Source organism: Microcaecilia unicolor, chromosome 4, assembly GCF_901765095.1.
Source record: "Microcaecilia unicolor chromosome 4, aMicUni1.1, whole genome shotgun sequence".
Lineage (NCBI taxonomy): Eukaryota > Metazoa > Chordata > Amphibia > Gymnophiona > Siphonopidae > Microcaecilia > Microcaecilia unicolor.
The window spans coordinates 237,214,801-237,229,123 of NC_044034.1; the positions used below are offsets into that span (position 1 = coordinate 237,214,801).

Sequence of the window (14,323 nt, forward strand, 5' to 3'; positions counted from 1 at the left end):
AGAAGAAACGAAAAATGGGGTGATGCATCCCAATGTCTCGTAAGGTCTTGCCACATTTTCCTAAGAGGAATAACAAAAGACTACCCCGCAACCCAGGTGGGAGCATAGTACGGGGCACCTGTAATAAAGAAGTAAAATGCCATGCTGTAAAAACCCATTCAATCTGGATGGGGGAGTACTCCAAATCTAAAATCCAATCTCCCCAAATAACTAGCTAAACAAGCTAGGTTTCAGACACTCTGAAAATTCTTGGAGTTACCATTGATCGAAATCTCACACTTGAAAGCCATGTGAAGAATACAAGAAGGAAGATGTTCCATTCAATGTGGAAACTTAAAAGAGTTAAACCTTTCTTCCCAAGGGTTATTTTTCGCAACCTGGTACAATCAATGGTGCTGAGTCATCTAGATTATTGCAATGCACTTTATGCTGGTTGTAAAGAGCAAATCATCAAGAAACTTCAAACAGCCCAAAACACTGCAGCCAGACTCATATTTGGAAAAACAAAATACAAAAGTGCCAAACCCCTAAGAGAAAGACTACACTGGCTTCCACTTAAAGAGCGTGTTGCATTCAAGGTCTGCACTCTGGTTCATAAAATCATTCACGGAGATGCCCTGGCCTACATGTCAGAACTTATTAACTTGCCACCCAGGAACGCTAAAAGATTAGCATGCACTTTCCTGAATCTTCACTTCCCTAGCTGTAAAAGACTAAAATACAGATTAATGCATGCGTCCAGCTTTTCCTACATGAGTACACAGTTGTGGAATGCATTACCACCTGACCTGAAAACAATCTATGACCAAATCAACTTTCGCAAGTCACTGTAGACCCATTTCTTCAACAAGGCATACGACAACGTTCCACAATAGGAACTGTAGCGCATCACCATTTACCTGATATTCTGAATGTTATCTCTCTATACCTGATTGCTTAATTCTATTATGTCATCCATGTTCTTTATGTAATACCAATTGTATCTTTTACTCTGGTATGGCAAATGCCATGACAGAACATTGTAAGCCACATTGAGCCTGCAAATAGGTGGGAAAATGTGGGATACAAATGCAACAAATAAATAAACATAAATCATGGACCACTAAGACTTTAATTCCCCATCAAGATTTGTATAGGGATTTTTGGCTTCTTATCACCCCAACAAAAATGAGAAAGGTGTCTATGAAAATTATGAATGACTTTTTCAAAAGTTTAAGGGTTAGCATTTGGCAAGGCATATAACCATTTAAGAAATCCACCATATTAAAGAGGTGTATCATGGCATGCAACCTCAAGGGATAAAATGATGCCAAACCTGTAATGTGGCAATCATGGAATCAAACAGATGCAAGATATTAAGCTGATACAACTCAGATGTTTTCATGTACAACTGAATCCCCAAGTAATAAAAAGAACAGGATTCCAATCTTAGCGGGAACAGACCCACCCAGCCCCGAAGGGAATCTGATGTGGCCAACGCCAAGGAATTCTATAAATTTAAATGAAAAACAGAAAAATCCCCATATTCCTCAAGAGATTTCATTTATGCCCTTAGTGACGTATGAGGGTCTGTAATATGAACTAACAAGTCATTCGCAAATGCAGAAATTTTAAATGTAGAAGTAGTAAATTTTACTACCGGAATGTCCAGATTAGCTATAACATCTCTAATAAAAGGATCTAAAGTTAAAACAAATAAAGGAGATAAAGGACATCTTTGGCGTGTGCCCCAGCGAATTACAAAAGGAGCCAACAAAATCCCACTGACCTATATTACCCCCTAGGATCAGAATATAAAATGCACAATGCATCCAAAAAGAAACCCTGTATAACAGACTTTCAAAACACAAAAAAGAAAATTCCAGTAGACCCAATCAAATGCCTTCTCAGCATCAAAACTAACACTGGATTTCAAATAAACTGATTTTGATAAAATGGGGGAATACTTGAAGGCGCTATTGGCAGGGGTAGGAATTGGAGAAGTGAAGTGAAGTGGTCCAAGCTAAAAAATGATATAAATATGGCAACTGATCTTTAAACAATGAAAGTAAACAAAAACAAGAGAAACAGGAAGATGGTTCTCAAAACAAGTGGCTGAAAAAATAATGGCAAAATTAGCTTCATTCAAGAAATACAGAACACAATGTTAAGATCACAGAAAAGATTACCGGATTAAGCTCAAAGAAAAGAAGAGAGAAATACGGCTATCGAAAGCGTGGGCGGAAGAGAAAATGGCTGAAGATGTAAAGAGGGGTGACGAGACATTTTTTTTTTTTAGATATAATGGGGAAAGGAGACAAAATAGGAATGAAATTGCAAGAGGAATGAGGGATAAAACGAACGTGCTAAACAAATACTTCACTTCGGTGTTCATGGAAGAAAATCCTAGAGAAGGAAAGCGGTCGGTTACAGAGGGAAAATCTGGGAATGGAGAGAATATTGCACCATTCACAAGAGAAAATGTTTATAAACAGCTTGAAAATCTGAAAATGGAAAAGCAACGGAGCCGGATGGGATACATCCAAGGCTAATGAGAGAGAAGTCCTCTTAAGGATCTATTTAATAGTTCTTTAGAAACAGGAGATGTTCTGAGGGATTGGAGACTAGCTGATGTGGTCCCTCTTCATAAAAGCTAAAACAGGGAAGAAGTAGGGAAACTACAGGCACCTAAGCCTCATGTCAGTGGTAGGAAAAATAATGGAATCACTGCTGAAGGAAAGGATAGTTGACTTTCTAGAAGCCAATAGGTTACAAGATTCAAGGAAACATGGCTTTACAAAAGGAAAATCCTGCCAAACGAATTGGGTGACCAAAGAACTGGATGAAGGATGTGCAGTAGATATAATCTACTTGGATTTTAGCAAAGCTTTTGATACAGTCCCTCAAAGAAGACTCATGAATAAGCTGAAAAAGCTGAACTTAGGACCCAGAGTGGTGAACTGGATTGGAAACATATGGTGGTGATAAATGACATCAGCTTTGAGGAAAGAAAGGTGAGCAGTGGAGTGCCTCAGGGGTCAGTGCTGGGGATAATTCTATTTAATATATTTGTGCAAGACATTGCTGAAGGGTTAGAAGGAAAAGTCTGCTTTTTTGCAGATGACTTGACAATAGCCAACAGAGTGGACCCTGGAGGGAGTAGAAACCATAAGAAGGGATCTCCAAATACTAGAAGAATGGACAAGGGTCTGGCAGTTAAAATTTAATCATAAACTATTTGTCAGAAACCAAATCAATACAGATCAAAAAAACAAAACACAAAATTAAATATTTATATTAATGAATTGTGCTCAGTTTTTTTGGTGTATTACAAGAGACCCGAAGACTCGAGATGTGTAACATCACCATACCACCATCATCGCACACCCTGCCTCCACTCCCTATTAATTTGAATTCAAAAATTATATCAATCTTAGTGAAAAATAAAAGACTACTTAGCTTGAGTGGGGGGATGAGATTATGATCGTCTTGATGTTCTCATGGATGTTTCAACTCAGACAGTGGTGCGAGTCCCAGTTCAGGTCAGTGCAATACTTTTAAATCTCAAAATTACCCCTTCTATCCGTGACTCATAAAACTGCGCTTTCAATGCTCAGTGTCCATTGTTCTATGTTCATAGCTCCCTACATGGGCCATGTTTCACCAAGAATGGCATCCTCAGGGGAACTAATCTACAAAAAACAAAAATACAAATAAAAATAAATATGAATTAACCAAAAAACAAATGGTCACAAAAAATTCTGTACAAAATCAGTTGAAGCTCATTTCATATAAAGTGAAGTCTAAACCATCCATATCGTAACATAACTACACATGATGAAAAGGATCATAAGGGTTGTGGTCAATGTGGATATTGCCAGTATGCTTGGCACACCACGATGGTAAACAATCATAAAACTGGTAAACCCTTTTTTCTTAAAAGCTTCACGGATTGTAACTCCTCCCAAGTTATCTATGGGATTACCTGCCCGTGTGCTAAGTGGTACTTTGGGCACACTAACAGACAGGTGAAACAAACGATTGGGGAACATTTAAGCAATTTAAGGAACCATAAACGTGAGGCACCTCTTGTGGATCACTGGGCACAAACCCATCACACAGCCCAGGATTTAAAATTTGTAGTGCTCATTCAGATTGTTTTGCCCCATGGTGGTGATGTACCCCGTATTCTGTTGAAAAGGGAACAAGAACTTATTTTTAGATGGAATACAGTGGCCCCTAGCGCCCTGAACAGGGAAATAGATTGGCAATCTCTACTTTAAGATTTCCCGCGCTTGCAAGTCAGCTGATAGCCTATAAAAACACTGCGCATGTGTGGGCATTTTTTTGAAGGATCCAACCCTGATGGGAGTCTGTTCTTCCTATGATCTGCTGAACTGTAAGTAACAATTGGAAAGCTTTGAAAGTGATTTGGATGGTTTAGACTTCACTTTATATGAAATGAGCTTCAACTGATTTTGTACAGGATTTTTTGTTACCATTTGTTTTTTGGTTGATTCATATTTACTTTTATTTGTATTTTCGTTTTTTGTAGATTAGTTCTCCTGAGGACGCCATTCTTGGCGAAACATGGCCCATGTAAGGAGTTATGAACATTGAACAATAGACACTGAGCACTGAAAGCACAGTTTTATGAGTCACGGAAAGAAGGGGTGATTTTGAGATTTAAAAGTATTGCACTGACATGAACTGGGACTCACACCACTTTCTGAGTGCAGGTAGATAGGAGAAACATGTATTTCTTATAAGAGGTAATTAGTTGCACTGATAATCAGTTTTGCTAAACCATTAAGGTAATGCAACATTAACTACCAGGGCCACAGCCAAACTTTTGTGAATGGAACCTCTTATTATGTCCACATTGAATTTCCTCTGGGGCTTTATTTCCCCCCACCCCTCTCCAAGTCCAGCAGCTTCCTTACTCCCCTGTCAACCAAGCTTCTTCCCAACAACAACAAAAAAAAGGCAAGTCACACAGCTGCTGTTTAGTGTACACTGCTAATGGCTCTGCAGTTCCTGTTCTTTGAAAGCAGGAAATACACATCAGAAGGTGCGGGACCAGCAAAGCAATGGCACGGCTAAACAGTGTCTCTACGTATTTATGCCACTTTTTTTGCAAGAAAGGGGCTTGACTAGTGGTGGTAATGAAGCTGTTGGAAAAGGGTGGGGGATGGGGAGGAAGGAAGGAAGGAAGCACAATGGAGAGCTAGACAACTTCTAGCTTTGACCCCAAGGCAAACTAGCAGGCAAGGTAAACAGCAGTGCTGTCAGTAGGAAAGATGGCAGTTAAAGCTGGAGAGGAGTGGGCCCTGTGCTCAACATTGCTTTTACTTATGTGTCCCCCCCCCCCCCCCCCACCTCTTTAAGCTGGGCCCGGGGTAGCTGCCTCTCTTGCCCATAGGTAAAACTGGCCCTGGATGAGCCCTACTGTCATTATCTACCATCATATTCTATGTTTTATGACAAGTCATCAATATGGATCACTTTCCATGTGATAATGACAGACCTTATAGACTTACCCATAAGAAACAAAGTCAGATCCTCAAGATCCTACCTAAACCTAAACTACCCAAATTGCAAAGGACAAATACAAAACAATTTGCGCAGCCGGCTTCTCCTACATAAGTGCACAACTATGGAATGGGCTCCCAAAAGCTGTGAAAACAATCCACGACCACTTGAACTTCAGGAAATCACTAAAAACCTACCTTTTCAAAAAGACCTACCCCAACAACCCCACATAACCCTCTTCACCTACCACAGCATGACTATGATCAAACAGGACATCACGCAATCTTCATCCTTTCCAACCTTCCACTTATACCTCATACGATCACTATACAACTTTGTATTTGTTATCCACCGACTGGGCAAACGCCTTTGACGGTACTATGTAAGCCACACTGAGCCTGCAAATAGGTGGGAAAATGTGGGGTACAAATGCAACAAATAAATAAATAATCAGAAGTGCTCCATGACAGCTTGTAACATCTAGAATGACTAAGAAAGAAAACTTTGAGTGATAAATGATGTACTATTTGAGGGATGTGTCATGATAAATGTTTGCATGATTGCTGTCAATTGTATATGGTGTGAACTGAAGTAGAAATAAAAAACTGGACAAAATACAAACAGATCTATCAGGAAGGAAAAAATGTCAAAAAGCATTTTTCAACCAAATAAGTTTGCGTTGAAAAATAAAAAAAAGATAGGTCATAGCACTAAAACTCAGCATCTGTTACAAGTGTGAAGGGCTATAAGTGACATTTTAAAATTTTAGCTCACTGCAGGGTGCACACCCACTGAACAAATGCTTCAGCAATGTATAGCTCTAAAAACCTGGAGTGAGGCATTAACGATAAAAAAAATGGTATGTAAATGGTTATTCTAATACAGTTAGGTTGTAAAACAAGTGTCACAAAATACATCATAAAGGATAGAGAGGCAAACAGAAACATTTAAGTAAAAAAAATAATAATAATAATTCAGATGTTCCTCCTCTCCTGAAGTAAGTAAGTAATAATGAAACTAGCAGCTGTCTAAAATCACCAAACGGTGATATGCTTACTAGACCTGTCAACGAGTAGTGCAACTACTCTGTATAAAAAGTAAATAATTGCCAATGCAGAACATTTGATTCTAAACAAATTCATAGTATTTTACAGAAGAGTATACTAAGGGCTCCTTTTACAAAGCAGTGCTATTGATTAGCCTGCACTGAATGCATAGAAGCCCATAGGAATTGAATGGGCTTTTTTGCATTCGACGTGCCACTAATTGGTAGAGCCGCTTTGTAAAAGGAGCCCTAAGTGAAAGGACCTATAAAAACATGATGAAGGTTATAATAAAAGCTACTTACCTTTTCTTCTAAATCAGAAATATGCAACCAGTTTACTTTTGTTTTTTTAAATATAAGGGGGAGGCCAAGTTTTAGACTTTTTGCAGTGCTTACAGGTCAATGAATACTTGTACTCATAACCGTAAAAGCTGACTTTCTTTTTTACTTTCTATTTTTTATTGAAACTATTCTCAATAGATTCCATGCAAACACTTGAATGGGAAAAGTGACATATCTGAAGGGAAAAACATTTTTGCCTCACATTCTGCATTACCACCTTGTGCAGCCTCAACTGGTTGGAGTACAGTCTCAACAAGAAGCAATCGGTTGAGAGTCTGGGGGTGCTTCACATAATATGCCATACATAAGATACTGTTGTTGTTTCATTATCCTACATTATTTTCTGTGTGGGACTTGACAGTTATACAGTTTCACTTTGAAGGGTGTAGAACACGAAATACAAATTTTGGTTTATAGTTCTTGTTGGAGGGAGGGGATATTTGATAGGAATGGTTGGGATTTGAAAAGTTTATGTTTAGCAAGTTTATTTTTGCAAATTCTCTCCTGGAGGTGCACCCTTTATATTCCCAAGCGAGACTCTTTTTGAGTTGAACAGGGGTGACTTTCTTGATGGCCTTCCTGACCACCCCTTGACCTTATGGCATTAACTCTTCTACCATGGAACGTTTGTGGGATAAACTCCCCAGTTAAAAGGAAAAAAAAATTTTCACAGCCACGTAGCGTTGGGGGGTTGGGGTGGCCTTGTTGCAGGAAACTCATTTGACCCAGCAAGAACATCAGAAGTTGCGGAGAAAATGGGTGGAAAGTTGCTACTCCTCCTCAGCACCTATGACTTGCAAGGCGAATGAAGCAATTCTTATCAGCAAGGCCATCCCGTTAATAGAACACCATGTCTATACTGATGAACAGGATGCATGAGTAGTTCTTCACTGCTCCCTATGTTGGGTACCTTATCTGTTGCTGTCATTATATGCCCTGACTCTGCCAGATAGTCCTTTCTTTCCAAAAACCTTCTTTTGAGCCTACCAAAGAGTGCCATTGTCCTAGGAGACTACTTTAATGAAGTTGCTGACCTGCTTAACAATAGGAAAACCATTGCTAAAGCTCAAGTTCCTTCCACTTGTTAGGGAGAAGATCTCCTTTCACTAGTTTAGATGTGTTAGATATTTGGCAAACCCTTCACCCAGGAAAGGCTGGCTTTACATGTTTCTAGAGCACATCCATCTGAAAGCAGATTAGATTATGTTTTATCGGTCACCTTGTTCCCCCAGGGTGTGAAAGGTTGATATCGTATCAGTGGGTATCTCGGATCATGCAATGGTGTAAATGAACCTCACCCTCCCACGCTGAGAACCCCCGTCTGTTGTGGCATATGCCAGCACATCTGGCGGGGGATGCAGATTTTCAGGCTTATATTCTCAAAAAAATGGGAGGAATATTGTCAGAATAATGTGGGACACCGAGATACCCCGGGCCTTTTCTGGGAAATGGGCAAGGCAGTATTATGTGGAGATATCATTTCAAACATGGCTTTTTGGGCTAAATGATTGAATTGCCAAATTGTACAGTTGCAAGAGCATTTACGGAAAACACAGAGAGCTCTGGCACGTGATCTAACCGTTGAAAATAGAACACAATACTGACAAATACAGCTCAATACTTTAATTCATCAGCGTACCGTAAATTCCATGTGTTACGGACACTCTTTCGATATGGGAACCACATGGGTACTTGTTTGGCCCACTTGGTACAAATGCAGGCAGATCCCCATTTTGTGCCTTGTCTGCAAAGCTTCAAAGTAACACACAGATAAACCAATTTTTTCACAATCTCTATCGCACACTCTACACAGCATCCCATGTCCTGTCCCCGGGGACCTCTGATTCTTAGATGTTCTCCCGTTTCCAGCCATGACAGAGGAAAGCTTGGCTATCTTGATTGAGCCATTGCATGTGGGGGACATCCAGTATGCTATCTGGACAGCCCCTGTGCATAAAACGCCAGGACAGGATGGTCTTCCATTTGAATTTTGTAAGTTAATGAACCTCCCACTATTGAGCACTTTGCTTGCAGTTTACAATGAGGCATTGGCACATGGGAGACTTCCACACACATTGCAGGGGGCAGTGGTGGTTCCCCTCCTGAAACCAGGATGTGATCCACTAAGCACAGGCTTATATAGGCCGATTTCATTATTGAATACCGATTCTAAGATTTATGCAGCAGTGTTGGCTAATAGGCTTAGTGCAATTATACCTGATGTGGTCGCTTCCCATCAAGTTGGGTTCGTCTGGGTAGAAATGCGGCAGGCACTATACACAAAATTCTTATGACACTTACTTATTATATCAACATGAGATGGATGCTCTTTCTATAAACTTTGATTTAGAGAAAGCTTTTTATCATGTTTCCTGGCCCTATCTCTGGGAAGTTATTAACTGTTTAGGATTTCATAGTCCCATAACAGATATGATTTGCTTACTGTACACTGTGCCTTTGGCCCAGATTTTTGTTAATGTCATTCTTTCCCAGTCATTGATATTAAACGAGGCACTCGACAAGGATGTCCTCTGTCCCCTATTCTGTTCATTTTATGCATGAAACCTCTAGCGTTGAAATGTCCGATGGACGATAGCATCCTGGATATACCTGTGGGACTGATGGGATTTAAAATAACAATGTTTGCAGATGATTTATTTATAGCAATGGAAGAGCCATAGACCCCCTTACCATGCACCCTTGAAATTTTGCTGGAATTTGGACAAGCCTCAGGTTTGTGGATTAATATGGAGAAATCAGAGGCTCTGGGGTTGCCTGGGGATCTTTCGGCATGCTGGTGCAGACTATTTCTGCTGCGGTGGGCCAAGACAAATACAATACCTAGTTTTGATGATAAGATGAGATTTCCACTTACTAAGTGACTTAAATATAGCTCCTCTTTTATTAGAAACTGCACGGCTTTGTGACCACTGGGCTCCCCTTCAGGTTACATAAATATATAAGTATTGCCATACTGGGACAGACCAAAGGTCCATCAAGCCCAGCATCCTGTTTCCAACAGTGGCCAATCCAGGTCACAAATACCTGGCAAGATCCCAAAAAAGTACACAACATTTTATACTGCTTATCCCAGAAATAGTGGATTTTCCCCAAGTCCATTTAATAATGATCTATGGACTTTTCCTTTAGGAAGCTGACCAAACCTTTTTTAAACTCCGCTAAGCTAACCGCCTTTACCACATTCTCTGGTAACGAATTCCAGAGTTTAATTACACGTTGAGTGAAGAAATGTTTCTCCGATTCATTTTAAATTTACTACATTGTAGCTTCATCGCATGTCCGCTAGTCCTAGTATTTTTGGAAAGCGTAAACAGACGCTTCACTTCTACCCATTCCTCTCCACTCATTATTTTATAGACCTCTATCATATCTCCCCTCAGCCGCCTTTTGTCCAAGCTGAAGAGCCCTAGTCACTTTAGCCTTTCCTCTTAGGGAAGTCGTCCCATCCCCTTTATCATTTTCGTCACCCTTCTCTGCACCTTTTCTAATTCCATTAAAATCAATTTGCTAAAGATGACAGTATTACCGTAATGGCTTTTTATTTTGCAAACATTTGCCCATTATCTTAAGAGTACAGGATAGGAAACGTTGGAATCAGATGATCCATCATTTCCTATGGGGTAACAAATGACCTAGGGCCTCTTTGCAACAACTACAACTATTAAGGAGGGAGGAGGAATGACCTTACCAGATATTGAAATGTATAAATGTTGCTTGTAATATGAGATATGTCAGAGATTGGATTTTTCACACATCAGTGTTTTGTGACATGGTTTTTGAACAGACAATATCATCAGACCCATCGCTCAATTACATTGTTCAAGCCTAGAAACGAAAACTTCCTCAGACTCTACGGAAACGTCCTGTGATTTGTCCTCTTAGCTGGACTCGAAGATGATTTATACAAAATTTTCACCTCCCTGTCAGCTGCTCGAAATATCTCCATTAGGGTAATGCGGATTTTTAGGCTGGACTGTGTAGTGATTTCATCTATTGGCAATGTGCGGGCATCACCATGTTAAGGGATGTTATAGACAAGGAAGGTCCCTCATCCTTAACTTTCAATCAGATTTGAAGAACTTATGACCTACAGCACAAAGAATGGTATTGACACCTCCAATTGCAACATTATACGGACTCTGTAGTGAGGCAGCATCTGGAAGCTTTCACAGAATCTCAGTTTGATGACTCTTGGCCTATATTAGCAATTAATAAAGGTCTAGTAGGACATAACCATGAGGCCCTGATAATTCCATGTACACTGCATCCTCTGCATCGGATAGTGGCTCTTTGGATTACACATTTTGGCTTCCATGATTTTGACAAATTCCTACTTAGTCTTCGCTCTGCACCTCGGTTAGTAGAAAGCATGCAGCTGCAGGAACTTCATTACAAATTTCTCCTATGAATGTATATTCATCCATCTTGCGCTCAAAAGATGGGCTGCCCAACAAATGCATCTTGTGTGAAATGCAGTGGCAAAGCGGCGTCTTACAAACATTCATATGGGACTGTCCTTCCATAAAGGAGTTTTCGGAGACTCTGCAGACACATTTAATAGGCATTTAACACAGTCAATGGACTATTAGCCCAAAGGCCAGCTTACTGGACGATGCAAACAGGCATTCATAAGGGCTCTCATCTCATTGGCTTATTTCTTTGTAAAGCTTTCTTAATTGCCAAACATGTATTTTGTTCCAATAGATTAAACCTAATCCTCCTACCGTGACCCAATGGAGATCCCAATTACATGAACTTTTGAACATGAATCACCTTTCAGTGGAGATACAAGTTCGACCAGCTAAACGCCGTTTCCTGAGATTATGGACACCCTTTTTGGGCACTTAACTGAAAGAGTTCGATCTCTTTTGAAAAATGATCTAGAGGTTTAATTTTGCATCCTATCCAGATGAGAAAGTTCTGAGGAAGTAAGGGAAGAGAGAGAGAGGGTGGGAGGAAATCACTAAGCTGTCGTTATGTATTCCCTCAGGTATTAGCATTGAGGGGTTATTTTATATAATCGGATTCTATGTTATTTACTCCTATACACTGCTTATATGTGTTTCTTACAGTTTTGAAACTTCAATATAATTTCATATAAAAACTTTAAAAATATATAATGGTTTCCAGTTTATCTAGACTTGCACACTGTAAAACATATGACATCACCAAATGTTATGGTGCCAACCCCATGAGCATAAAAACAAAATATAGCATGAAACATATAACTTTTGCTACTAAGACATTAAAAAGTATACAAATTATAAATACTGCTAATGTGTTCATGAATGACAAATGAACAGCTCAAACGTTCTGCCAGTGAAAGTTATAAAGCTATCACTAGGGCAAGAAACATAAAAGGAACATTTGATTTTCAAGTGGAAAAGTTATTAAAGCACAATGAATAACCATGTAAGAGCGATTCGCTATGTGAAAATCCAAAAGGGGGCATACTTTATGGAGGAGTAGCCTAGTGGTTAGTTCTGTGGACTTTGATCCTAGGGAACTGAGTTCGATTTCCACTGCAGCTCCTTGTGACTCTGGGCAAGTCACTTAACCCTCCATTGCCCCTGATATAAAATAAGTACCTGAATATATGTAAACCGCTTTGAATGTAGTTGCAAAAACCTCAGAAAGGCGGTATTTCAAGTCCCATTTCCCCTTCCCCTATATTATAAAAGCAAAATATTATGACATTTCTACCCCGCATTTTCCCATGAAAGTTCAGGTTCAATGTGGTTTACATAACAAATTAAGAAGCATTACAAGACAATTCATATTAATACAAGAATACAAAACAGACACCAATGACCCCCAATAGTGAACTTACAGTCTCACACAAATTTACATCTGCTCCAAAAAAGGTTTGAGTGTATGCAGGTACTCTATACATGTAGATCATGAGTCCATCCTTTGTTCTTCCCAAAGTATATCCCTAGGAATGCCTATGAGCAGATTTTGCAAAAGTGGGCACTATTCTGCAAAGTACCTATATTTTTACATATGTAAAGACGTTCACAATTTCATAAGTGCCCATGTCAATATTTAAAACATGCTAGGCACATGGCAAAAGGTATAAATTACCCCATACTGTCAACTCAGCAAGTCACATAATTAACATTCAACAACACAAATCAGCAAAGTATAACAGCAAAACAGAGAACATGGGTACTTCAAGAGCTAGACCAGTGGGGATTTTTTTTTTCCTTTTGTTTTTCAGGCTGAGCAAACTAGCTGTGTTTCTTACCTGAAGTCGTGTATTCATTTCCAAAAAGTAGAAATTCTTTTTGGAATCCACCAAGAATTCCACTGTACCAGCAGATGAATATCTCACAGCATTAGCTAAAGCTACAGCTTGTTCTCCCATGGCTCTTCGGGTCTCAGGATATAGAAAGGTGCTATAAAACATTTTAAAAAATGGCAATACATTGAGTTTTAGAACAGTGTAAACATCATGTTCTGCATGCACTACCAGCACAAAGTGAGAGATTCTGATCAGTGAAATTTGTGCTTAACAGTAGGGCAAGAGGGGGAGCTAAGAGGCAAGGGTGGAGCAGGAAACGCCCACCAATGCTGTAACATAGAAGCCATCTCTACCACCTGCAAATATCAGCAAAAGCCTCATCACTATTGCTTCAGTGGGCCTAAATTCTCAAAACACTGTTCCTCAAAATTGTTAAAATCTGAGTAGGATAAATGAAATAACCCCCTTGGCCTGAAATGATCTATAGATTGCTCATCTTTATTTTATAGCCAGAACTCTCTAAATACGGCTCTTCAAAGTTTGTTCTTGACCCCTCATCTTGGATTTAAGCTGTAATTTTTATCAATGGAAATTATACAATCTAAAACAAAGTACAAGATGAGTCTGTGCCTTCCATATCTCCTGTGGAGTAGTATTTTGAGAAACAGGCACAGTCAGAATCATTTTCATCACCTTAACTCCTCAGAATGCTAAAATAAGGTCTTAAGTTTTCCCTAACTATTTTTGTATGGCTTGAGAAGTTGACGTTTGATATTGTGCTGCTTTTGAAATTATTTTAATTGACAAAAGCATATACATTCCAGGCCTGATTTTATAACAGAATGCCTTATATGAAGTCCAAGGCCCTATTTTATATTTGACAAAGACTACATAGGTGCCTATACACTTTTATAAAATAGACAGAACCAGGCCCCAATAGCACATAAAGCCTGCATTTTCAAAGCTCCATGTGTACTTTCCACAGGTATACTTGCACCTTATTCAAAACCAATTCAAATGTGTCGAGTTTCAGGCATCTTTCCCATAGTGGACTGATTTTCAAAGAAAAACCCCACGTAAGATCTTATTCTTTCCAGATCATACTCCATGGACCCCTTTAAAAAACTTTACAGAGCTGGCTTGAACAATGTGAAGATATA

General features: G+C 39.4%; 1 protein-coding gene across 1 annotated transcript in view; it reads right to left on the minus strand.

Annotated features, from left to right (window-relative positions):
* The window catches only part of PCCA (propionyl-CoA carboxylase subunit alpha), a 1,085,625-nt gene that overhangs the window by 627,319 nt on the left and 443,983 nt on the right, over window positions 1-14,323 (minus strand). Inside the window, 1 exon segment of the mRNA XM_030201346.1 lies at window positions 13,167-13,317. Coding sequence (XP_030057206.1) covers window positions 13,167-13,317 — 151 coding nt within the window.